General features: G+C 39.6%; 1 protein-coding gene across 3 annotated transcripts; it reads right to left on the reverse strand.

Annotated features, from left to right (window-relative positions):
• Positions 1–376: 376 nt before the first annotated feature.
• ago3a (argonaute RISC catalytic component 3a) lies at positions 377–26,040 on the reverse strand. 3 transcript variants are annotated; one of them, XM_087806317.1, is made up of 19 exons: positions 25,376–26,038; positions 16,083–16,254; positions 15,883–16,003; positions 15,514–15,722; positions 14,875–15,011; positions 13,953–14,087; positions 13,782–13,869; positions 13,282–13,429; positions 13,086–13,205; positions 11,792–11,914; positions 10,377–10,510; positions 10,103–10,287; positions 9,733–9,892; positions 9,556–9,646; positions 9,282–9,476; positions 8,583–8,717; positions 8,174–8,275; positions 7,207–7,406; positions 377–5,686 (listed from the first exon to the last, which is right to left on the reverse strand). In XM_087806317.1, exons 1-19 carry the CDS (start codon positions 25,392–25,394, stop codon positions 5,578–5,580), a joined length of 2,583 nt encoding a protein of 860 aa, XP_087662443.1. In that variant the 5' UTR covers positions 25,395–26,038; the 3' UTR covers positions 377–5,577. The 3 variants fall into 3 exon arrangements, with proteins under 3 accessions (XP_087662443.1, XP_087662442.1, XP_087662445.1); XM_087806316.1 differs by having other exon boundaries at positions 11,771–11,914; XM_087806319.1 differs by lacking the exons at positions 377–5,686; positions 7,207–7,406; positions 8,174–8,275 and adding an exon at positions 9,138–9,175 and having other exon boundaries at positions 8,581–8,717; positions 11,771–11,914; positions 25,376–26,040.
• Between the last annotated feature and the right edge of the window lie 593 nt (positions 26,041–26,633).

The following is a 26,633-nucleotide window of genomic DNA, read 5'->3' on the forward strand; positions in this document are numbered from 1 at the left end:
CCTATGGTGGTCAAGAATAAGATGTCCAAGTACTAGTTTTAGGTCCAGTGTTGCATAAATCCTGGACAAGCCAAACCATATGTATTGAAAACAACATCAATTTGTTTTATACAGTTAAATAATACCTTTTGAAATAAGATTTTTATTTTTATTTTTTTAAACCATCACTTGATGGTGAACCAATAAAGTTGGAATTTTGCTTTAGGTTTCTAAAGCACAACTGTTCAAAACGACAGACTATACAGGAGAGAGCGCCATCTAGTGTGGTCTAGAAATAAGGTCAGTGCTTCATGAAGCTTCAAAGATGTGTCGCAAAGAAAACCGGTCAAAACAAAACAGTCACGAGCAGTTGTTAAATATGAGAAAAAGAGAAAAGTAACGCAAAGCATTTTTATTGCAAGTATTAGTCAAACATACACTTCAAACCGAGGCAAAGCAACACTAAAAAGGCCAACAACCGTAAAGAGGAAGTTACAAAAGAGACACTGAAAGGAATAGAGCTGTCGGTACAGCAGAGCCTTCGCGACATAGAAACAGACAAAGACATGGATTATCAGGCGATGAGGGGGTTTTACATTTTCCAGCCGTTTGCTAGAAGTTTCTCATCTTGAAAAAGGGACTGTCCATCTATACCAGCATTAGTTTCATCTCTCTTAAAGGTTTCGATGCAAACATGATAAACGGGTTTAACAGTTTCAAGTTGAGAGCAAAAAGGTCCGTCGATGGCTTTTTAGAAAGACTGAAACATTTGGGTGGACGAATAAACCATGTCTCTGTCTGAACCACACGAGCAAAAGAAAAGACTTCAAAATAAAAAAAAAAGATTAAAAGCAACTCATCACAAACATGATTCATCCTTGGTTCGTTGTACAGGCACAGGTTTCTGCCAGCCAGGGAACAACCTGGGTCAGGTCCGGTGAAGGTCAAGCAACATTTTGAGGAAAATTAAAAACAAACACTTTGCCATCAGTGGAAACAAAGATAAAAAAAATGGATGTTGTCTGACCAGCACCTGGTTTCTGCACTGAAATGGTTAAGAACGGGACAGAACCACGTGGTCGGCTCTGGAGCGCCATCAGTGGTTCACGCGGGCGATGACGGGGGGGGGGGTGTCCGGGCAGATCAAGTACGCAGGCTTGTTTTACTCGCTAGGTCACCTGAAGCGTCACGAAAAAAGGTCACGTGTAAGTCTAAGAGCGCACTTAAGGCTGAGGCATTGTGGAATGAGACCTGTTCCTGCTGAACAACAAGCTCTGGCACGACATAAATAAAAAAAAAAACACAATCCAGGAGGACATTTGTCTAACGCTAAAAATTATCTTTAAAAATTTCCGATATAGATTTTTTTTTTTCCTTTATTTTACGGCTCTTCGGGCTCAGGGAACTTAAAACGTACCAATTAGCAGCTTGGGATGAAAAGAGTCAGCTATTCAACACTCAGTTGAGAAATGGTTCCCTTGCTCAGATATGCAACATGGCGGAGGGGACGGGAAGTCGTTTTGGGGTTGTTTTTTTTGGTGGTTAACGATTGGCATGGAAGAAGGCCGCACACCTCGTCCCCCAAGTTCTTGTGCTTGCGTGTCGGGGGAGGATAAGGCGCAAACATGAAGGAGGAGGCGCTCTAGCTTCGACCTCTGAACCCCGTCCAACCCCTCGTCGTGTCGCGCAGGGATGCGGAGACTCCAGCCGCTTAAGAAACACTTAATAAATACACCATAAAATATACCGCATATATATATTTCATATATTTTTTTTTTTTAAGTAATAACACAATTTTAAATAGGACAACAAAGTTAAAGTCGGCTCAATACAATTTCTCCAAAAAAAAAAAAAAAAAAAAAGAAAAAAGAAATCGGATAAGTGTTAAGACAAAACAGAATATTCTTTACAGTTTTACTTTAACTCGAAATTGTATAAGAATATCAGGCATTACTTGAGCGGTATATGTAATAAAAGCAAATCTGCAGTTTCTCTTCCATGTACTATAACATATGCAGCATACCAAGGTAAGTGAGGTGCAGTGTTTGTTTTTTTCGATGAGATCTCTCGTGACGAGAAGGTACAACTTCATCGCCCCCAACAAGTTTTCAGTCGCTGCCAGCTCGAGAGATAAGGGGGTCAAGTTTGGAGATGAGAGAGAATGCCACGAGGGGCTGCTCGGGCCGGGCGTCAAGTTCAAAAGAAATCCTCTCGTTATTTCCGCTCGAATGCTCCTCATACCCGGGCCCTGAAGTAGCACGAGTCTCGGAGAACCAAGCAAGAGGCACACTTTTTCTAACGTCGAGACCGCTGGCATCTCACGGATGCGACGGGCGGTCCTTTAAAGTGCTGTGCTATGTTTGTCGTTTATAGGCCGACCTTTGACCCACCCCTCACTGACATGCACAATCCACTGTACCAACCGTTGGTCCGAGACACTGAACGCACCGATAAGCATAAAAAGAAAAAAAAAAAAGAAGCTCAACCACAAACTTACTTGGCAGATTTCTTAAGTTTGCATTGCTTAAAACAAACAATTATGCATGTGTAAAATCTGCTTCTGTAAAGGAGATTCTAGATTTTTTTGTTATTATTTCTTTCAGTTTACAGCACCATCAAGAGGAAAGGCACTTTCTGTGGACTTTTTTTTTTTCTTCTCCATATTCCGTTGCTACCATCGCCCCCTACAGAGAATCACCGATCGATCGCTCAAAACACACACAGTCCATTTTTCTTTTCTTTTTTTAAAGGGATCCCGCCGATCCTATTATAAATGATTTGGCTAGTTTTTCTTCACTGCTTGTTCTGAAGCGTCAGGGAAATTCTCAACATAAAAACTGTGTGATGTTCGAAGATGAAGAAAAACCCAGGCTAGTCTTCAAACATCCCCTTGAGGCAAAATCACTTCCACTGGCTCGGTGTCGTCCTGCCCATGTTAGGTCGCTGCTCTACCAGCGTCTGAAAACTGCGAAAGCGGAGCGGCTGACATTTCAGCTGTGAGTGAGGCAAACACATCTGCTATGTAAACATGTGTTCAATCGCCCTCGAGTGTCGTTTAAACACCGACTCCACATCTTTTTTTCCTGACAGCGGCGGAGGCGGTGATTACGAGCCGGTGCTCCAACAAAAAGCCGTAAACTCATCTTCTCCAAATCTTACGTCCCACCATCCAAATTCTGAAAACGCAGATTCCCCCACGTTATATTTTTTTCATAGGGTTGCCGTCCCGCCGAAAACTCAACAAGGAGATGGACCACTGAACACTTTCAAAACTACCTCCTTCGTTCATCCATCCTCGTTTCTTCATAGAGCTAAGTGTCAGCACCATTTCAAGACAAAAAACATCCCCGTCTTTATATATAAACATCTACCTTTATATATGATTAAAAAGAAAAAAAAAAGTTAATCTTGTCGCTTGTATTTTCCCCACTGAAGCACAGGTCGTTTAAAAGTCCACATCCCAAATAACAGTCCAAACGAACGCCACTAGTTTTCCACGACGCACTACGACTTAATACAGCGACACAAGTCTATTGCGATATTAAACCTTTAATTATACGGTTCTTTTTTTAAAAAAACCCATTGACTATAATAACACAGTTATTACTAAGATTAATAATTAGACTACATCCGATTTTCCTGTTAGCAAAAATAAGTGGTGTGCGTAACATACTTTAAAATGTACAAATATACTTTCCATCTGGCTTTAAGAAAGACGAATGAGATCACAAAGGCTCGACCCGACTGACGCGGGACCAGCGGATTGACGCCGCCACCTTCCGACACAGACCCGCCGACCTTTGCACTTCTTATTTGATTCTAGAGTTCTAACGCCACAACAGCCGAGTCCACCGACGAGTGAGGTTTCCTGTTCTACCACCTTCCACCGACAAAAGTCTCAGACAAAAGTAGCACCGTGCCCGTGTTCCCCACCGAAACACATGCTTTTGTTTTGTTTTTTTAGTGCAGATGACTTGAGAAAACACATGATCAATAGCAGCAGAGAGGAGCCAAGTAAGCTGGTTACAAATCTGCTCATCTTTCCTTCTCAACTTTATATTTTGGTTGGTAAGAGTTCAGCCAGAACTCTGGAATAAAGACTTGATTATTCGGCTGATCCATCCCCACCCCTGTAGTAGTTGAATATGCGTTTTGGTGTCCATTGAACAACTGCAGACACAAATATAATAAATTAACCGACGACGTGATGACAAAAAGAAAAAAAGAAAACGTAGAAAAGTCAGTTGGAAAAATAGGCATTAGGTGAAACTTTCTTGCTGCTTGTTTTGAAGACACTCGCCGATTCGTCACCGTGAACCGGGCAGACAACTCTTTTACGCTTCCACCAGGCACTTAAATGTTCCCTCTCTGTGGCCTCTCTCCTCCTTCTCTGCTTTACATGATTCCCGGTTGAAAATGAAGGCGCGTTATTGATCTGGTGAACTCCAAAACCACAGAGAAGATCCTCACATTCAAGTCACGACGTCGAGCGATGCTTAAAATAAGAGCCATGACGTGAAGCCCGTCGTCAACACGCACGTAAAAGTGCCTTTCGAGCGGCAAACTTAACCGTTATAGTCGACCTCGAGTCATCTGAATTCTTCCCTTTCGTCTGGCTTATTATTGCACTGGAAGAATCTGTTGACCGTTTACATGACGACTCATGGTAAAGGGGGAGCGAATACGTGTTAAACGGTTAAAAGAACGAGCAAAAAAGGGAGGAAAGAAAAAAAAACAAAGAAAAACATCCAGGATGAAATGACAGTGTTTCACTTTAAATAAAAATCCAAAGCCGGCTGCACCGCTAGACATGCCTTTTAAAAACTGCGCCTCTGTTGAACGTGCGTCCGGCACCTGAAGAGGTCACAACACGCTCGAGGGGACGCTTTTATACCTCGTAGCCAACAGGTGGCAGTGTGCTCAAAAAAAAAAGAAGAATATTAGTGATTTCAACAAGAACAGGAGAACGCTTGTAAAAGGCGTAAGGGCAAAGCGAATATCTAACAGAGAACGTCGTCCAGCTGATTCTTACTTGGCTCCTTACTTTGAAATAAACAAACATACAAGTCCAGTCAAACTGTCAGAATGTAAAAGTGCTGCTGCTCAATTTGAATTGAGGTACTGTCGATGGCTGAAGATCAGATGAGTGGACTGTTACAAAGCACACCAGGAGAAAAAAAAAAAAAAAGATGAATAAAAGCAACCAGCTACGATAAAAAAAAAAAAAAAAGAGGCTGATGTGAGAGACGGTTAGCGAGGCCGATGATGCAGGAGGAAATAATCCAGTTGGCTGGTTTAATATTGCATAATAGTGCTGAGTTTGTTTGTTTTCTAAAGCAGCGTTTGCATCCTCAGTCCAGTGTGGGGGTGCCTCCTCCACTCCTCTCTTTCCTCTGCACAGTGTCAGGTCCGGATTGACTATGTGTGTGTGTGTGTGTGTGAGAGAGTGTGCATGTGTGAGAGAGTATGCATGTGTGTGTGTGTGTGTGTGTGTGTGTGTGTACTGGACTTGCACCAATGAGGACTCCTAAACTGGCAAGTCGGACGTGCGTGATCCTCCGTGTGCATGTGTTAAGAGTTGGAAATGGTTGATGAAGCTCAGGCGAAGTACATGGTCCTCAGGGTGTCGTGGTGAATCTGTACAGCTTTGGCGAGTGCCTGTGGGTCTCGCCCGTTGCTCTGGCCAGATACATGGCTGCCCTCCGCGCTGAAAGGCAAGAGCTCAGCTCAGTTAAACTTCCTTTTGCACTATTAGGAAGATTAATCTCAATTCCAACCCTGGAAGAGAAGACAGTTTTGGAATCGACTCCTTTGACGGACTCGTCTACCGCCCGGGAGCTCAACCAGTCGTCAGAAAGAATTCTCTTCACACAAACTCAACGCTAAAGTAACACTAATTTTAGCACATGTATGAATCGTTAAAATTGAGCAATTAAACGAAATAAAAACTAATGTGTACTTGATGAATGAGTTATTCAGGCTACGACAATTCTCTCCTAGAAGCATCCATTTTCACCTACTGCTTGTAAAAGCATCAGTCTGTTTCCTTCAACGTCAGGTAAGTGGGTCTATTTTGTGAATATTGTAGACCATTAATCCACTCGTCTTTGTTAGACATTTGTTGTCGTGGCAACCACTAATTTCTTCAACAAAAAACAACACACATTTGATGTGTACAAATTTATATTTTACAATAAATCCTTTAAATATTTGACACCACTTGAGAATGGACAACACATATTAACTATTAATAAGCTACTTATTCATATGTGTATTAACAACTAATGAGCACTGCATTTACCGTCATAAATAATTGACACACAGCGTGTGACTATATCCTGCCCCTACAGTCTAGTTCAGAGCTGACTCGTATTATTATTTACTGATTATTAACAGGAAATAAAGAACAGATTAAAGACTTACTTTGGTGAAACACACTTCTCTCTCCTTATATGGTGTAAGTACCATGAAAAGAAATTCACCATTGATAAAAGTGTCTCCTTATTTGGTTAATATGCGATTAATACTTTTATAGTTGTGTTTTTTTCCCCCAATCGAAAATAAATGTATATTTGTGAATAGGTCTCCTATTCTCAAGTGGCAGCATATTCATACTTATGTTAATTTGTCAGTTATAGTAAAAAAAAAGAAAAAAAACTTGTTTTTAAGTATTACTGTCCATATTGGCACTTATCTTTAAAAAAAATTAGGATGCTATTACTATAAGTATATTGTTGCTTTTCCTTTAAAAGATTATTTTTAGTGAATTACGTCTCTTACGTTACCTAAAAAGGGGTAAATAAAGAGAAGTTTGATTTCACCAAAGTTAATCTTTAATCACTTCTTACTTACTGAATTATATCCTGGTAATAATCAGTAATTAGGGTGTTGTTCAGCGTTAACTCTCCAATATGTTATTAAGGGTGGAATGAAGTCGCAATGAAGTTTTGAATTAGTACTTTATAAGTGGATAATTTGCCATTAAAACATGTGAATAGTTGTGTGTACAACGTGTTTCCTATTCTAGTGTAACCTAATATTTTAGGATCTTGAAAACTTCGCATACAATTCATATTTTCTTTTGAAAAACCATGCACAGAAACATGACATAAGTATATATGACTTTAAAACCACTTACCCCAACCACAAATGTTCTACCATTGTTGGAGTGTAAACTCAAAAACTCGCAGATAAAAAGGCTCTTATATCAAAGACTTAATTCACTACCTGTCGTGCTCTTTGTCCACCAAATGGTAGCGGGCGCGGAAGGCCACCAGGTGGGCATAGTAGGCTGGCGCAGGGATGGAGACTGAGCGAGTGCAGCGCACGTAGGTGTGGCACAACTGGTAGGTAAGCAGCTGGAACTCGTCGGCCGTAAAACAATTGTCGTCCCACAACACGTGGTAGTGGGAAGGTCGGCTCGTGCCCTGCAGTAGTAAAATCAAGAGATCATTTACTGAACCGGACAAAAACAGACCATTTGAACTTGGACCAGGTGACATGGGTCAGGAAATCCTTTAGATACAAACTATGCATCATACAACTTCGACACATATAGAATAAAACATTGAATTTTACAAGACTAAAGAGCAATGACTACAGCTTTATTCTTTTAGCTTTGCTGCCCTCAAGTGGCCAAACCACAATATAACAGCTAGGAGGTGTTTTTGTTTTAATTTACCTTGTGAATATTTCACATGTTTAAAAGAAAAAACTAGAAAAAGGAGGATATCTGTTACATTTTCTAGTTTACATCAGTCTACTAAATACATTTTCTCAGAGCAGGGACCAATAATTAAATCCTATATCAGCAGTTTTAACAGCTTCTTGTTGGATCTAAATCAGCATTTAAAAAACACATTTTAGAAAAGTAAGTAAGTAATTAGTGCTTTTCAACAGTTGGGAAAATACAACTACTACCATCTCGCAAAAACTGATCCCCTAGTAAGATTTCAAGCAATGTTTATCCATTTGAAACTTTCTGCTATAGCTTTTTCAATTTCTTTATTAAAATGGACCAGACTTAAGTTCAAATCATCTATTCAAATGTCTAATACACTTTGATCCTCCTCAAGTTCAAGGTCAAGTTTTTTGGAGCTTTGATGATAAAAAAAAATTAAAAAAAAGGCACGTGACTGGTATGAAAACACATTTGACGATTGCAGTTGTTTTTGTAAATAGGGGTGGTTCTGACCTGGATTCCAGCGTGACTGCAGAGGTAAAAGTCAAACTCGTATGGATGCGTGATGTCTGTATCCACCGTTGTACCAGCGGGAATGTTTCCACTACGCCCGACCTGGAAATTCAAGTCGGAAAATCAGGCCTTTCATCTTTAATCACGCTAATGCTGTAAGTTTAATGCTCCGTCATGTGACTGCACCAATATCCTGGTAGTGACCGACAACAGACAACACTTGAGCTCCACATTGGCCCCAAAATGCATTTATCGCATGTTATGACAAGAGGGAGGCGTGTTGTCAAGCACTCCGACAGAAAACTAAAAAGTCATTATGAGAGGCCGACTCTGAGCACTTAATGAGCAGGAAAGCGGAATGATAAGAATAAGGGCCTCAACAACATGAGCTCTGAAAGGCCGGGCTCACCCTCTCGTTGCGGTCGGCACAGAAGAGTCGCGTGTGGTGGCGCTTTTGGACAACGATGTAGGTGATGCCTGGCTGGTACTCCTTCTCCAGGCTGATACAAGCCTCCCGGATGGCCAGCAGCTCATAATACAGCACCTGAATAAGTGGAAGGAGATTTAAGGTCATCCCAAAATTCAAAGTCAGTGTGGTGGAGACATCTGTACAAAGGAGGCATGTTAGCATGATTGGATTAAGATGGTCAATCTCTTTCTGAAGCACAAGGTATGAATGATTTGTGCTTCAAATGAATATACGTTTTTTTAATCCATTTTTAGTTTTCCCGCTACCCTTTTCTGTGCCCTTTTCTCTGCCTTTGACCTTACTTGCCAAAACCTTCCTCAAACAAATATTATGATACATTACAAGAGTTCAACTTGCAACTGAAAACTGAAGAGTTTATCCTTTTTGCACTTTAGCCTCACTCTTGAGCAATACGTTACTTACTGCAGGCACCTGAGAGCTATTAAGAGTTTTCCTTTAGAACTGCCTCACTGCGCTCACATGCTCGTCTCTTACTCATGACTAGCTCTTTCATTTCACTCCAGCTGGATTTTCTACAACAAAGAAAAATCACATTTATATATTGATTATTGTCCTGATAAATCATTCTAAAAGAGATCAACTTCAACTCAAATATGTCATATTGGCCATGTAACCAACCTGTCTGAACTGGCCTTCTGAAACTCCATCCCTGTAGAAGATGATCCTCGTCGGCTTGTAACGGGTGGACTTGTAAAACTGGATGAGCAGTTCGCGCACCATCGAGGCGAGATCCTGGATGACCTCCTGTCTGGGTCTCTGGACACGTACCGTGGCACAGTACCTGCTGGGATGGGCGTCCATACTGCCCACCACCTGGGGGAGCACGGTAAGGAACGCAGTTTTGTAGAAACTATTCCAATAACAAAAAGGTAGTATTTGAAGAAAAACTCACAGCTGCGATAGACGGTTTCTTCCCGTCTCCAGCCGGTGGGTGCGTCACATCTGCTCCTAAGAAGATGACTGGCTGTTGGAACACTGACGGTCTGTCATAAAGAAAACGAAAAATTCTTAATGCTTGGCATTTCGGATAACGTTATTGAAATATATATAAAAAAAAAAAAAGGCTGACCGTTGGTGAGGGACCAGGATGTTGTTGATGCCTCCCAGCTTTACATTGATCTTGAGGCACAAGTTGGAGAGAGTCTGAGGTGACGTCTTCACCACGTTCTTCACCTGGACACACTGGGTTGCCATGCCCAGGAGCGTGTCGCCAACACGCTTCACCTCAGCTGTGCAGAGGATTTAAATTCAAGATTAAAGCTTAAAGGAAACAAGGATTTTTTTTAACCCTGCAAATCTATTTTTCTCTCACGAAATAAATAAAACCATTCTAGAAAATCACTGCCATTTTGTCTTTAAAATGAAAGAAGTTGTTATCCTTCAAAAACAATTGACAAGAGAACACACACATTGAAATACAAATAAAAAGTGAATCTCACCATAGACTGGGGTTTTCCCCGGCAAGATGACGATGATGAGCTGCAGTCCAGCGTACGTGTTCTTCAGGTGTCTGAACATTGGCTCCACACTGTCTGCACCCTGGGCATATTTACAAAAACATGGCTGGCCCTGGATTGGCATCCCAGCATCCTTGGAGATCTTGCGCAGCTGATCTGTGAAACCCCTACACCGTACAAAAAAAAAAAAAACACGTGGGAATTAACAAAGGGCCAACTCTTCGTGTGATGTTTAACGGTCAACTGAAGGTCTCACTTCAGAATTTCCTCCCGACATTGTCTCTGAGTGGCGAAGCAGGCGATGGCCCACATCTTGATCTCCACTCCGGTGTGAAACTGCTTTCCCCTCATGTCCCAAACGCCGTGACTGGGTGTGGCTACGGTGCGGTTCTGTAAAAACATGAATATTCTCACCACATGTGTTTAGTTATTTGAACACTTTTACACATGAGCACCATCAGTAAAGCTAATATATTTACATGGAACTCCATGGTCAAATACAGTTGATCTGGGTTATGAATTGGGTACGAATGTGGGTCTTTGACAGTGGGTTGTTTGAGATTGCTCATCAACAATTTGGTTTGCTACACGCGTTTCAAGTAGTTCACTTCCAAATATAGCTTTTTTATTTAAGAATTGTGAGTTTTCCTCAAAAGAAATTGATAAAAAGATTGAAAATAAAGAGCTTTTGTGGCACATTCGACAGTTCACTTAAATACATATTTCATTAATAATAATAATAAATTTAAACTATACAATTTTTTAACAATTTTGTGGTTTGTATTACTTGATTTTATTTTCTTTACATCTTTTCCTTCTTACTGAAGTTATTCATTTTTTATTTTGTTCGTTCCCCATCCCCCATATAAATAAGGTGCCTTTTATTTCTCTTTTTTTACTTTTTTACCAACTCTGAGCTGATGTAGAAGCATCTAGTTCGTCAGCAAAAATATATCTCCTAACTATTGAAGTTTAATATATCACACTATAAACCGGCTCTGCTAGTTTTCAAATTTTGAAAACTCAATGTCCTGACAACTTTTTTTGTTCACAAATTGACATTTAAAATTAAAAATGAAAAGATTCTTATCATCCTGACATGCTAAACATTTAAATCCATCAATTCAAATGTTCAATTTTCATATGTTCTTCAACAGCAGTATTTTGAGATCTATTTGCTGTCATCAGAAAAGGCTAATGTTGATCAATGTTCATTGATGGACAATATGACCCACATCATACACAGTAAAATCAAGGTTTTTGTTAACCTGAACTTAAGAAAATAAACTATAGGCGTTTAACTTATTTTGCACAAGCATCATCACTTCAAACAAAAGTAATATTTCACATGAACACGAAACAGATGTTATTTGACATTTGGATCAGTCTCAATAGGTCTTTTACAATCACTTGAGTGTCTTTTAGGATTCAGATTTATAGGTTTATACGCATGTTCAAAGGTAGCAATTACACACTATTGAGACTGAACCACACAAAACAAAAACAAGCTAAAGAGACTGACACTATGAAGTACAAACAGAAGCCAGAGAGTTAGTTCCCCTTGGTAACGGTGGGATACAAAAAGGGCTGAGGGAGGGGACAGCGTGTCACACAAACACAGAGAATGGGCGTGATTTAAAAGAAGGGTACCATAAAGTGCTCGGTGCTCACCCTGCCGCCGTATTGCAGCATGGGGGCGGGTAGCACTCGCCCTGTCACGTGGGCCATCTCGTCGCGCACTTTGAACTGGAATTCCTGCACAAATGGATCCGCTTCGTAGTTGGCACTGCGCACCTGGACGAGAAAAACACAACACAGCTTTAGACGACAGGCACTCTTACAAGAATGAATTGCACCCAGAGTCAAACACTACACAAAAATACACAACATAGTTTAGACTCATGAATGCAAATCTTTAACGGAGTTTAAGTGCAGAATCTAGGGGTTGTAAGAAAATTCTCAACGATTGTTATTCACGATACTGTACAGCAGCGCCTACTCTGCAGTGAAGAAGTGAGCGGGGATGAAGCGGAGAAATCGCGCCACAAAACTCAACACCACTTACTTTATTAAGCATCTAAGGATGCATTTTGACAAAGAATATTAGAGATCGAAGAAAAAAGAAACAAAAGGAAGCAGTTAACTTTCAGTCGACGCATGAAAGTCAAAAATAACAAACGTTCATGTTGATGTTGACCTCATCATTGTATTCTGCCTCAATCCAATAAATAGAGGGTTTTTTTAAATAAAGGCTGATAGCGCGTGAGTTTTGTGTGTGTGTGTGACATCAGCGCTAAATATAAATTAAATTTCAGGACGATCAATGATGACACAAAAATACAGTGACGTTTAGTTTAGTCATACCATCGTTAAACGCTTTACTAACTCTTTCAAATCTTGTTGATCATAGATCAAATGATAAAAAAAATAATAATAAATACAATTTTAATTAAATATATACATTTTAAATGCATGAAAGACAATCATTGGATGTTTTATTTTACAAATTGCACTAAAATATTGATGTTTGGACTCATTTTGGCTTTAAAACAAAGTTTAAAGTTAAAAAAAAGAGTTACTGGATAATACATGTTGCTCCAGGTTGTTTGAGACTGTTATTGCACTTCATTGTTTATTGTTAATGCAAGTATACATTTTGTGTTAATATTTTGAGATGCACTTTCCTACAAGCACTTTCACAATTGATTAAAAAAAGCTTTTGCTAATTTTTTGTTGTAAAAGGCCAGAAAATGTGTTGTTTCTTTAAAAGGAATCGTATCGTATTGTCACACATGTATCGTGATATGCATCATATCGCCAGATACTTGCCGAAACACAGCCCTAGCATAATCAGCTGCATAATAATCGACAAGTAAATGTAAAGAGGCCATTTATAAAGGTGTTAAGTAAAATTAAAAATATCGTAACAAAAAGAATATTGTGTAAGAATTATTTGAAGACTGACCAGTCGGCTGATCTCCTCCTGTCGGTCAGGTGCAGAGCGAGCTGTGGCTTTGATCATGGTGGACGTCTGGTTATCCGTCAGCTTCTTGATGCAACGCTGACCAGCCACAATATTACACACCTACAGAAGAAAAAAAAAAAAAAAGAGTTCTGGATCAAGTAAATGCGTTTGTGAGGATGTTGTTTTAGTCAATTACCTCCAGGGGCAGGTAGGTGTGCTTCTGCTCCTGGCCCACCTGTAGACAGGGCAAGTGGGGATACTTGAGCTGCAGGTTGTACTTCTCTCTGAAGTATTGGGCAACCGTTCGCTCTACAGTCTGACCATTCTCAAGCTGCAAAGGGAACCTGGAAGAGAAAAAAAAAGTAAAAAAAACATCCAGTTTTTACATGCGAGTCATAAGTTATTTTAAGAAACTAGTGGGCAATAATAATAAAATTGTTTTTTTGTATGAAATGTATGAGTCAATCCAAAGTGGTGATATTAACTGCTAAGTTCTAACAACAACTAAACGTTAAAATAAAATACATTTCCACAAATTTCCATTCATTAATTGGTGACTCATTTGACAGATGAGTCACAGGGATCCAGTGTGTTTGGTTGTGAGCCGGCGATCACATATGCTGTGGTTCCCCGCCCACGTACCGTCCCGAGCTTTACCTCCTGCTCGCCTCCCCCCCTTTCCGGAAACTGACTCACGTTTGGTGGCTTGCTGGCCGGCGTGTAACATTACAGACTCGGTATTTCCTCCGCATGGTTCCGCAGTGTGTCACCTCCACCTTCAAGCCTGGTGCGGTGAGGAGAGGGATGGGGGTAAACAAAGATCAGGAAAGTGTGTCTGGAGCCATGAAATACTGCTTTGCCTCATACCTTTGATTTCTTTGGTGAATTTGACCCTGTGGGAGTCGGTGAGTGGACGAGGTTGCTCATCAATGTTGTGGATATCCAGCACTTCACACATGAATTGGATGACAGGCTGAGCCTTGTAGAACGCAGTGGCAGAAACTGCATGATGAAGTGTCTTATTAGTCAGTTGATAAGGACAGCTTTAAAAGTTATTTTTGAAAGAGATTTCAGGACATTATTTTGAAAATTGGAAAAGAAAAAGCGGGCTATTTAAACTTAAATACACATCTTAACAAATAGTGGACAGCCAAGTAGATACAAAAAAGGCTTCTTTGCAATAAAAGATAAAGAAAACAATTATAATGAAATACAATCTTTAACTTAATAAGCCTATTATTTCAAGACAGAAAAATAAATTGTAAAATACATTAAGTATTATGTCACAAAAGGAGAACATCTTGTCAGTCAAAATTAGGTAAAGTTTAATTAAATTGCTCTATGAAAAGTATCTCTCCTGTTGAAATGATAATATTAAAAGCATGTTGTGGGAAAATATTTTAATTGACTGAGCATAAGTGGAGTAAATGTCAGCTTCTTCAAATTCGCTTACAAAAAAAAACCTAAATTATCATTAAGCAAAATGTTAAACACCATCAAATCACAAGGTTCACCGCGGCACTCAAGATTTACCAGAATTAACTCTTACATCAACCACAGCAAGGGACATCAGTCAATTGTTAATCCTACTGATGTTGTGGAAGTACCAATGACTCATCTATGCAAATACTAAAATAAGAGTTTTTGACTTTAGTTTTACAACTTGAGTCACAGATGACTGATAACCATCATTGTTACTTCTGCTTTCCCTCAAGAGACTAAAAGGTGACGCTTGTTTATGATTCTTGCAACTGTCAATAAAAAAACCCATGTGGGTTCAGAGTCTCACCATCGATGTTGAGCATCATCTTCCACATGGCAGGGCGCACAGACTGGTGAAAGCCAAACCATACTTCCCTTCCACCACCTAAGGGATGGTCGTATCCCTCAGGGGCTGAGAAAAAAGATCGGCCGACGGGCGTGTACCTAGAAAACACAAAAAGAATCAAAAAGGTTAAAAAAAAAGTTACTGGGGCTAGTAAGAGTTTTAGAAATGAACTTTCTTTCGATTCAAACGAACATTTAATAGAACACAATTTTCAAGGCTGCATAACATGTGAATGTTAGATGTTAACACTTTAATTTGCAATTTGTGCTAGGTTTATTTCATATATTTACTACTCCAAAGAAAATTATAATAAACAATAAATAAATAAAAATAAAAATAAATTAGATTTTGTTTCCCCAATTCGTTCAGCCCAAAAATAGACCAAAGGGAAATATACAGAAATGCATAGAGCATTTTGTATCTACTGGAATCTATTTTTAGTACACTTTGACTTTAAAAAGACACGCATGTTAACAATGACTTCCAATTGATACCTTATTTAACCTTAGTTAGGCTCAGACGGACAACAATGATTAGACTTCTTGCCTTTATAATGAGAAATATTAATTTGTAAGCTCATTATTGCGGTATAGAACTCACTTCATAGATGGCAGGTGTCTCAAAACCACATCCACAGCATGAACAGGGTTGGTGCTGATGGGTTTATCCAGCTCCAGAGGCTCAGGCATGCTGCGGCCAGTTAGCACCTCATGGAGCATGTGCCAACTGACCAAAGACACAAACTTGATAGAAACTTTAAAAGGACGATCTTTCCCACCTTCCCCTGGCAGAGTGACGTCCAGGTCCACCTGTTTTTTAAAGATAAAAAAAGAGCAATTATTGGTTTGAATAGGTTGACAAGGGGTTAATACCCATTATCACACTTAAAAATAGATTTAAATAACCTTACATATGCTTATTAGAGATGTTTGATTGATCATATTTAAGGTGTTTTTTTCCCCAGCTTACCCCAGTAGGTGCCACAGGAAGTGGGTTGGCCGTGTACAGACTTTTCTTTCCATCATACACTGGCCTTCTATCCCCAAAGATTGTCACCTTAAAGTGCTGCACCATGGAATCCACCACCTCCCTGTCCAAACGTGCAAAACAATTGTTATTATTTATGAAAAAATAGCAGATGGTTAAGACACAATCACAATGATTTTTACCTGTTGACCCGTCTGGGGCATTTATCAGGCTTGATGTCCACCTCGTAAAGGTAGACATCCATCTTGGGGATCTCCACCTGAAAACAGTTGGCCAGCAGCTTGATTGGCTTTCCCATGGTGCCATAGCCAGGCCGTCTGGGCATGGAGAATAGGGACTGGGCCCCAACGCCTCCTGGAGACAATGAAAGAGAGAATGTGTTACACTTCAGATTCATAAAAAGATGAGGCACAAATGTTTAAACTGATGCAGTCCTAAGGTCCAAAAGTCCAAACATGTACCGATTGGTGCCTTCTACAACCTGAATATAAGGAGATTATCCCCCTAACCCTCTAGTAGTACGAGATGTAGCATTGTTGAGTAAATACAAAAGAAAAAGTAAATGCATTCCATATTAAAGCAAAACTTTCAAAATGTCAAATAGACATATGTGGGTAACGACTAAGAGAATCATATCACTAAAGTTGTCAAGTTGTAAAAAGGTCAAGATATCCAAAATGAAACCATTTTATTTTCCTCTAAATGTAAAGTGTGACCTAAATCACCATGGAAAGTACACAGACAAAGTTGTGACCTGATCGTGTCTCATAAACTGAAACTCTTACATCACCATTTTCTACACACCCACTAACTCTGCGCCACAAGTTAAAGCTCTGGAAAGATTCGAGTTTAGCAGTTTAAAATCATGCTAAAGAACACAGATAGACAACTACACAAACATAGCGTCACCTGTCCGGTTGTTTATTCGAGATGTATTAAAAAAAAGTAACATAAGTTGCTTTTTTATTGAGATGCTAAAACAAATTGCATCATCTAAAATAATTTCTTCAGTAAAAGCTGAAGAAAGTAAAGGCCTGCAAAACACATCAGTCATTGAAAATATTTGAGTGTAAATTGTTTTTAAAACCATGAAATATTCAGGGAATACATATTATTTTTGGAAGTGAAAAAAGCACAGCAGTTTGCAAGAAAGCATCAAAGCAACAGCAGGTACACTGCATGGGATTATGAATTCTAGACAAGTGGTTTACATTGTGCCAGTTAAAAAGGGAGCTACATTTCATTATATTTTCTATGATGAATCATTTAAACATAACTCAAGTGGAAAAACTATAACACCACATGACTTCACAGGACTGATTCAGAGACGGCAGTTGCATTAGTTCCCCAATTTCGCGAGTAAGTTTGAAAGTTTTGGGAAAAAGAAAAACGACTAAACAATAAAGGTTATTTCGTTTTGTAAACAAATTCAGACTGTGATGACAAAGCTTGAGAAAGTTTTCTTAATAGTTGCAACTATACTTTTCCAACAATGATGGTAGCTGAAAATACATGTTTTTCTCTTCTAGTTATGCGTTAATGCCCCATGACACACCAACTAATTCTAATGCTTAAAAAAAAAAACACTCTACCTTTTTACTAATGGCAGCAGTAAAGAAAAGGCATCAGCTCTTTACATAAACATCAGGAGGGAAAGCGTTCAATGTTTAATATCGATTTACTTCAGATCCAGTCAGTTCTCACAACAACAAGCCTGCCGTCTCAAGTGAACAACAACGCAGAGTAGAAAAGTGTCATTGATGAAAGAATAGTGGCTCAGAGTGATTCATTCCTAATTTGAGTCATCGGCTCACATGAGTGGGTGAGGTTGAGGGCCCCGCTGAGGGGAACTTCATTGAAACCTCCAGACGGCTGAGACCTGCCATGAAGTAACGGCATTTAAAGTAGGCATATGTGTTTGTTTACAGCTTCGAGGAATGCGTGTTTTGGCCAACTCTTCTGGTGGTCCGTTCATGGACAGAGGTGATTCAAGGTTAAGGAATTTCCAAATGTGAGCGTAAATGACAGAAATGAGAGGGTGAGGAATTTGCTTCGGTTTCTTTTAAACAAAACAACAGAAATATTGCAACACAAAAAGCTGTGATGGAAATCCATTCTATCCTGTACAATATTGTAGTTAACGCTGCAAGTGGGAGGGAAACTGAAAGTTTTTTGAATGTGGACCGTCTGGATGTTTTTTTATTTAACTTTCATCTGCCTCCGGAAACCGACATCCGTTTGGCATTTGTGAGTAAGAGAGAGACTCACACATGGAGAATTCTGCCGTTGGAATGTAGGCGAACGACAATATAAAAAAAAAAAAGCACTTTCTTTCTCTACAAAGTGAAACAACGAAGCTACAATTTCAATCGTACACTTTAATATCTATTGAAATTTTAAGATTTAAATTTTCCATGAAAATCCAATAAAGTTTACCAGCAACAGGAAACCCATGCGCGATAACAAGTACCCTGACTCTTCTCAAAGAGGAAGATACGTGTTCATTCCTAAACAAAACCCCAAATTCCAGAGCCTTCTCCACCCTTATAATTGAGATGGCACTTGCATAACAAGCAGTTATGGTGAACTACGAGCGAGATGACGAGATGTAAACAAGATTTGCAAAACAAACAAGCTGTACGTGCCAATGGCAACGTACCATTTCAATGTAATAGTATAGTTTATGGTTGTACATTTGCATTAGTTAAACTGAACTTTATGAAACCTTTTCATTCTGCTTCAGACCTGCATGGTTGGTCTCAATGTTTTTTTTCTCCCCCACACACAGAAAGATCACTCCTGTTTCTCTTGAAGAACACTCTTCCTTTGACAAATATACACAACAAACTGGCTTGAGCAGCTTAACAAAAAGGTGAATAAAACTCACTCAATAGATCTTTTTTCCACAATTGCATTATAATCATTTTTGCTTTTGGATTTCGATGCCATGTGAGAATTTGAGGTCTTTAGAATCAGATAACCATTTTCAGCCGAGTTTAGAAACTGTTCATCTGTGGCTCAGGAATGTTTTCATTTATTTGAATGGGAAAATGAAGTCAAAATAATGAATCCGAAGAATTCTATTTTTACAGAATAATGTGCCCCGAAGTAACAACAGTGATGACAACAGTGGCGAGACAAATTGCATTATTTACAACCTCAGAACCAAAATCAATGTCTTCAAGCTCAATCAGAATCAACATAACTTTAAAATGCAGCAGTAAATTGAAAATGTGTTTTCACATAATGGGTGAAATATTTCTGTAAAAACAAGATAAAAAAATGCATCAAAATTATGAAAATGATAAATGTGTGCTTAAATAAACTATAAAAATAACCAAATTGTTAATTACTCACATTAACATCTACCGTTTCACTTCATAACATAAGTTAAAAAAGTCCACTTATTCAGAAAACATGCTGCAAACGAAAAGGAGCAAGTTGTGGCACCTGATCAAAGAGTCCCTTTTAGTTTCACATTAGAAAATGTACAGTAACCTGAGCTGGGATTGTGCCCTGCAGTTATACAACATTATTAAATATATATAGTAGCAGGCCGATGAGTTATGGAGATGAAACCAATCGCACAAAAGTTTCGCTTCATTTCATGATTGAAACAAAAGTACTTTTAAAAATGACTGCATATGAAAATAAATTATACTTTAAAGGTCTGCACGTATAGAAAGCCACATACAGCCCACAGTAAAGGATGATTAACAATCATTGCTCAAGGGCTTGTGCTTTAGAGTGATCGATCCTTCAAAGATCCAGACTATAATTTGAGACGCCACCCAAAAGTAAGCAACCTTTTCCCATATTTTAGAACTTTACGTAAATATTCACTTTATAAATCGTTTTATTTTGCCTTTTTTTGACTTGCTTGGCTGAAATAAAAACAGTGGTACATTGGTTTTTGAGTGCTTTACCATTTCTGTTTACACTTTTTTTAAAGTTTGATTTACGGGTGGAAAACAGCACATTTAAGACAATGGAGAAGATGTTCTCTTATATTAAAATTCAAACATATTTATACACAAATGGAAGGAGGATGTTTCAGAGCTTAGTATCGGTGGTTCAGGTTATAAACAAAAAGTATATCAGTATCAAAACGTCAGCCTGGGAAGTTCATACAAGAACGGCGTCAGTTAAATTTAAAAAAAAAAAAACGCAAGTTGTATTAGTCCAACTTTGAACGATACTTGATAGTGAAAAAAACAACAACTTTAGAAACAAGTGCAAGGAAGCAGAGTATACTTGACAGACCCCCGCGTCTAAAACCGCAGGACATCACCCGATAAACACAAATAAGATAATGTAATTCACGCTGGTGCTTTACCAACCATGACGAAGCTAAGTACGAAGATTTAGCACAAACATTCCAGCTATGTGAACTCATTCCACTCAACCGCTTTTGCCGTACAAGCCAGTCATACTGTGCATAGTGGGCCGAGGGCCAGTGTAGTCAAACATGGCAGAGAAGTCCCCCCTCAGACATCCAACTACACAAACGTCCACGCTGCTGGTAATGCGTGCACGTCCACGCAGGCCCACACACATGCACACAATACAGCTGTTGTATTTCTAATCCAGAGAGAGGCCCGAGATGTGGGAACGGAGCCAATCCTCGGTGCCGAGGCACAATGGCGTCAGTCACAGCGGGAACACTGAAACACCGATCACTGGGCAGGAAGGATCGATGGACGTCACCACACTCCTCCCTCCCGTTCCCCGAGTTAACCTCAGGGTGGATGCATTATGGTGGCCCCGAGAGGAGAAGCTTGGTCTGACGACGGTCTGGTTGGAGGAAAAAAAAACTCAAGATGTCCCTCCGGGACAAACCGAGTGGCGAACTACATGTGTGTGACTAAATGCTAAATGAAGGAGTGTACATGAGGGGGAAATATTGACCGAGAGCAGAAAGAGAAACGTGGGTTAAATGGAGCCTTCTGTCCTCGACGTCTTGCCAGTTGAGTTGGAGTGGAACAGTGGACAGAAGCCAGGTGTCCAACGCTTCTACGAAGACGAGCGATCGCTCAGCCCGATGCTTTACGAGTTCGAAAAAAAAACATTACATCGCTCAAATTAATAACATTGAAAAGCGATTTATTCATCTTTAACTTTGTTGTGTTGACGTGCAACTAGGCACCATCTAAAACTAAAAGAGCATTTGCTAATACTACACAAAGCTCCTTCAATTTAAGTTAATCCTTCTCTTTTCAACATCTTACATGATCATGCTTGAACAAACAAACTATAAAAACTCATTGCGACTGCTTTTCTATCCGAATAGGATATATCGTTAAAAAACAAAAACAGATTCATCATACTAAATTTTTGATTAAAAAGTCATGCCTGAATTACTCGTCTATCCAACACAGCTTGAGAAGATTTCCCCCCCCAAAAAAACATGTTGATTTCACAACCCGTTTCCCTCTAATGAGCCCCTCATATCTATCCCCCCTCAAAAAATAAAAGGCTCCCGGAAGGAGGAGGAGGTGGAAAAGGAGCATGGCCTTGTTCTGGAGAGAAAACACGTTGACACATCACAACCTCAGGTCATCGGTGCTTACTCTTCATACAAATAGTGCGTCGATCATTCCTGGTTCCTTTTTAATTGTCAAATGAGTAAATATGCTATTTTCAAAAATATAACAGTATTCTTTATTTACAATTTATGAACTTGATGATCTTTTTCCATTGACAATATGGGTTTATCAGTGTGTGTACAGTATGTTTTATGAACTTAAGTTTGTTGTTGGAAAACTTTTATCAATATATTTTTTATCAATAAGGAATGTTAGGCTATCATTTTTAATCTCTCTTGTATTATAAAATAAGTATTTAAAACAGATTTTACATAAATACCATGAATCTGGTTTGGACAGATTAACTGGTTTAATGCATTGAACAAGAATTGTCGTTTAAGTTTTCATTGAAGTGATACAGTGACAGAATTCAGGTATACAGTGTTTTGTATTTAGTTTTAAAATATGTGTTCTTAAACACACCATAGCAATCCCATTGTCATTGAATTCATAATTCGAGGTACGGAGAAAGTTCGCATTTCTTCCAGTCGGCGTTATCCACGTACTCGTTGATAATTATTATTTACAATATTTAATTATTTATTATATTATAATTTTAAAAGGAGCCATAACATCAAGTTAAAGTAAATAGCCTCTTGTTAAAAAAATGAATTCAGAGAACACACGTCTCAAACCCACTTTTTGCTTGCCTCCGTCGAGTAGTAACGGGTAATAATTAACGTGCAGCGATTTATGACATCGTAATAAATAACGTGTTACTCCCAACACCGTTTTTTTTTAATGAAGGCGTCTTCTTGCAGCACCGCTTGCGACAACGGTCCAGCAACGGGTCTGACTTATGGTTGGCTGGAAGCAGCACAGGGTCACCAATTGTTTGTGGGCTTCTCGGTCGAACCGAGTATTATGCAGAGACTTCAAATTAAGTTCGTAAAAACCCTCCCTCAAAGCGGACCTCACTGCTAGTACAAAAATCCACAGAGATCATTGCGACTCGGAGAATGACAGAGGAGGCAGACTTTCTCACTGATGCATAGAGAGCAAAAAAGAGAGGGAGTAACCAAGGGAGGGAAGGGGCCCCATGGTAACGGCTTGGGAACCAAAAAAGAAAAAGAGCGGGAAGTGGAGAGAATAATGGCATCAAAACATGAATGGGAAGTTGACGTCTTCAAAACGCCATGTTAAGTAATATACCATCTTTTGGTAAAACACACTCAGCCTACAAATATGTATTTCGTCTATGGAATATAAAGTTCGACACTGGCCTTTAATAGAAGTTTTCCTCACAAAATTGTAAAGGGTGAGTTGACATTAGAAAGAGTTGGCGAATGCATCTTAATTTAACGGTAAAAGTCAGGGTATTGCGGGAGTATTATCCACTGCGTTGGGTCTCCCCAATTTCAAATTTGACACCACGTGTACAGCACCTCGGACTTGGTTGTCAGGCCATGACGAGAGTTTGCCACACATTTGCATATTCTCACGCCACTCTCCGGGCCAGTGACGGGTTGAAGGACAGAAGGGCCTCCTTTCAAAAGATTCACTCGTGCCCAGGGTGAGCATCCTTGTGGTGCATTAAAATAATAGGGGGAAAAACGATAGGGCCAAAGACAAGAGTAACAACTCAAACAGTTTCAAGATTGGACACAACATGGAATCGATTATATAATGATGGAAGTAGCCAGATGTGTTAAGATATAAATTTAGTTTTAATTGAGATTGTGAGGCATGACGTTGTCAAAGTGTGACTATTTGCCTATTTTAATATGGCCCTCATGAGGTAATTCTTTGATTACTCAATATTAGTCTTTAAATATGACAATACCGTTTTTGTTTTAGTACTTTTATGCTCTTATTTTTTTAGTTTAGAGTATCAAAAAGATTTGAGTGAACATTAAAATATTTAGAAAAAGTTGTATAAAATACAATTCAATGATAATTTGGGCATATTTAGCCTTGATGATATTATTTTAAGTTATATTTATCACGCCTTTATTTTTCCTTCATCGCCACTTATGAATGTGGCCACTGAGAAGGAAAACTTTGTCGCAGTAGTAAAAATATTGAATGGTTCAGACGCCACTTGTACAGTGAACCCTAGTTTATAGCCATCCAAGGAAATAAAAGGTGGGAGAAAATCCTCAATGGAAGATAAAAAAGAAGTTGCTAAAATAACACCTAAGGAGGTTTGTGTTCTTTCAGCATTTATTTTATATTGGGCAGCACAATTTAGTTGTAAAAACAGATGATGTCTAATGTTTCTTAATAGTACTACTGTTACCACGGCAGTCTGGGAACCAATCGATAAGTGAAGCTGGCACCCAACATAAAGGAATTTAATATTATTGAGAGTTTAAAAAAAATGTTTAAAAATATACCGAACAAAATGCTGTCAATTACCTACGGATCTGAATTACAGTTCAATTTAAGTGCGAGTTTGATCACTTAAGTAATGGTTATTATTTAATTTTAACAATAGTTTTTTTAAGGCAAGAAAGAATTTGTCATTGTTAATATGTTTCATTTAAAAATATTGCTTTTTTAATGGGAAGTAGTAGTGAATTAAATAGTAGCCAGTTTAGCTCTTAGGTGACTTATGGAAGTTCTGTAAAACCCATTGAACTACTTCATAATTAGTTTCTTTCAACATTTGCATTCAAGGGTTGCAGGAAAGCACCTCCATCTACCACCGTCCACTGCGAGAAGAACACTAATGAGACAGGAGACGGCGAGGCCTCTCCTCGCGAGGAAGAGCTTGGTGGACGGGTTAAGGATCAACAGCCGTATCATGTGTCGCTGGCAGATCAGAAGTACCTGGCGTTGAGTTTACCGTCACATAAGTGGAAAGCTTCCGTTACAGCTGAGACAAAGGCTGGCAGCTCCGACCGTTTAACTGCCACTGTATCCAGCACCGAGTCCACGGTTACTGGTCGAAGCTTTTAATACAATTTAACCGGGACAAACATTCAGACACCATAAAGGTTTCAAATCCACAGGTGCATGTCTACCAGAATTTTGACCCAAATCATGCGTTACTTTATTGAGAAAATGTCCGTCATCTGTTCTCTACCGCTTATCTTCACTCGGGTCACCGGCTGCTGTAGTCAGGGCCAAACGTCCGTCAGTCCAGGTGGACATTCCCATGTCAACCGAGAGACAAGATCTTTCCAGCCTCTGGCCTTTCCTTGCATTTGGATAAAACCTGCGATATATCTAGATGGACTTCAATCCTCCCCGTCTCCCTTCATTTTTCCACTTACACCCCCCGGTTTCTTTGCATCGAGTTCAAAGCGGACCCGCACAGGACAGGAGCGCCCCATTATAGCATATGTTTTTCTAGTAGCCGAGTAGATCGTTCACCGACACAAGGGATACAACAAACAGTAGTTTTTGGGGCCACCGGGTCACCTTGACTTATCATTAAAAAAACAAATTGTAACAAAATGAGTGTAATTTGGGGTGAGCTATCACTTTAAACGATAGTCTATTCAGGTGGTTTAGATACCCGGTTTAACCTTAAATATTTCAAAAAGTATAGAATTTATACATTTATTGAATGACTCCAAATAATACACACACAATGAATATTCAATTATAAAACTTCCTTCATTCAATATTATTATGAATTTTTGGTCTGGGGGGGGGGTGACTTGAATTCTAACCATGTACTGTCAGGGTTAATGGATAACATCTTAAACATCTTAAACATCTTAAAAATAAAAATAAACCTGGAGAAGTGACATTGTTGACAGAGTTTAAGTAAGAAAAAAGCGATGCTTGCTGAGGGCGTCTGAGTCTATGGACCAATGAGTCGGTAGTAAAACCGAGGAGTCGCTGTAAACTCCCTAGTAACAGTAAACACAAGAAGTACTCGCTAAAATAAACATTCGATCAGTATTCGACAGAGAGGGGAAAAGAAAGACTTTATTCACCTGTAGGTCCGATTTCCATTCATGAGGGTCTCTGCCCGGTTCACTTCCCGGATCACAGTTGTCAAACGACTTCTTCCTCCGAACCGGTCTCTTCCTTAGCTAGCGCAACGCCTCGGCAACCCACGAATACTGTGAGTCCCGGTCCACCCTCGTGAACACAAAAAAAAGCCTGGCCCAGTACGCTCTCAGAACCGAATCCGAACAGGAAGCTACTCCCGAACCGCCGCCGCCGCTGTGGCAGCGAAAAAAGCCCAGCTAGCTGTGGCCAAAAAAAAAAAACTAGCTTCCTCGGCTCGGAAGAAAAAAAAAAAGTACCTGGTTCCGGTTCGAGGAACTGTCAGGAGATCATTCTAGCGCGTTCGTCGAGTCCGAACCGAACCCCATCGAGTGTCGTTTGTTAAAAACGGTGTCACTGGTTCGACGACTGTGCCAGCGACGAAGGTAGCAACAGGGGCTGTTAGCTTCGGTGGCTAAAGCTCGGCTAGTTGTGTAGTTGTGGAGATACCGGAGACTTTTTTCTCTCTTTTTTTTTAAACGCGGACGCGAAAACCCTTCCCGGTGTCTGTGGCGTCGTATCCAGTCGAAGGGGGAAAAGGAAAGTGTCCAAAAAAAGAGAGACGAACGCACCGGTAAAGTGCTAAGAGATTCGCGGTCTGGGTGACAGATCAACTCTGCGGGGCTCCGGCGAGCTGCTAAATATGGTGAAGTTGCTCTTCTGACACCGACAGGAAGAGGTGGGTTCTTCACACGTCACAACAAAACTCCTCCTTCGCCCTGACGTTTACAAACGCAATGATTCCACTTCCATCATTCTTTTTTAGAATAATACACGTCCTCCAGTTACTAGCTAACCATCTGTAACAGGTAGGAGTAGTTATTTATTTACCATTAATGTTACTTTAAACTGACAAAAACATACAACAATTACATTTCTCATGTCCATATCTACACCCCTTATGAATGTAATGGGTCTTCCTGGTGTCTTATGAGTCATATTCGTTTTTATGAACAAAATAAAATATATTAAAAAGTATAAAAACTGAAAACTTTTGAGCAATGAAGTCTACTAAAAACTACAACTCTTAATGTATGCTTTCATTCGTCCATTCATTCATTCATTGTCTACCGCTTTAAGACCGGAGCCTATCCCAGTATCATAGGGCGAGAGGCAGGGGACACCCTGGACAGGACGCCAGTCTGTCGCAGGGCACACGAAGACAGACAACCATTCACACACTCACAGCTATTCATGGTCAGG

Source organism: Callionymus lyra, chromosome 13 (assembly GCF_982586985.1).
Source record: "Callionymus lyra chromosome 13, fCalLyr1.hap1.1, whole genome shotgun sequence".
Lineage (NCBI taxonomy): Eukaryota > Metazoa > Chordata > Actinopteri > Syngnathiformes > Callionymidae > Callionymus > Callionymus lyra.

Coding starts and splice junctions, on each gene's coding strand:
- ago3a (XM_087806316.1), bottom strand. Junction 13,870..13,952: donor ATTCACCAAAGAAATCAAAG/GTATGAGGCAAA, acceptor TCACCGCACCAG/GCTTGAAGGTGGAGGTGACA. Junction 9,477..9,555: donor AGAAACCGTCTATCGCAGCT/GTGAGTTTTTCT, acceptor GTGCTCCCCCAG/GTGGTGGGCAGTATGGACGC.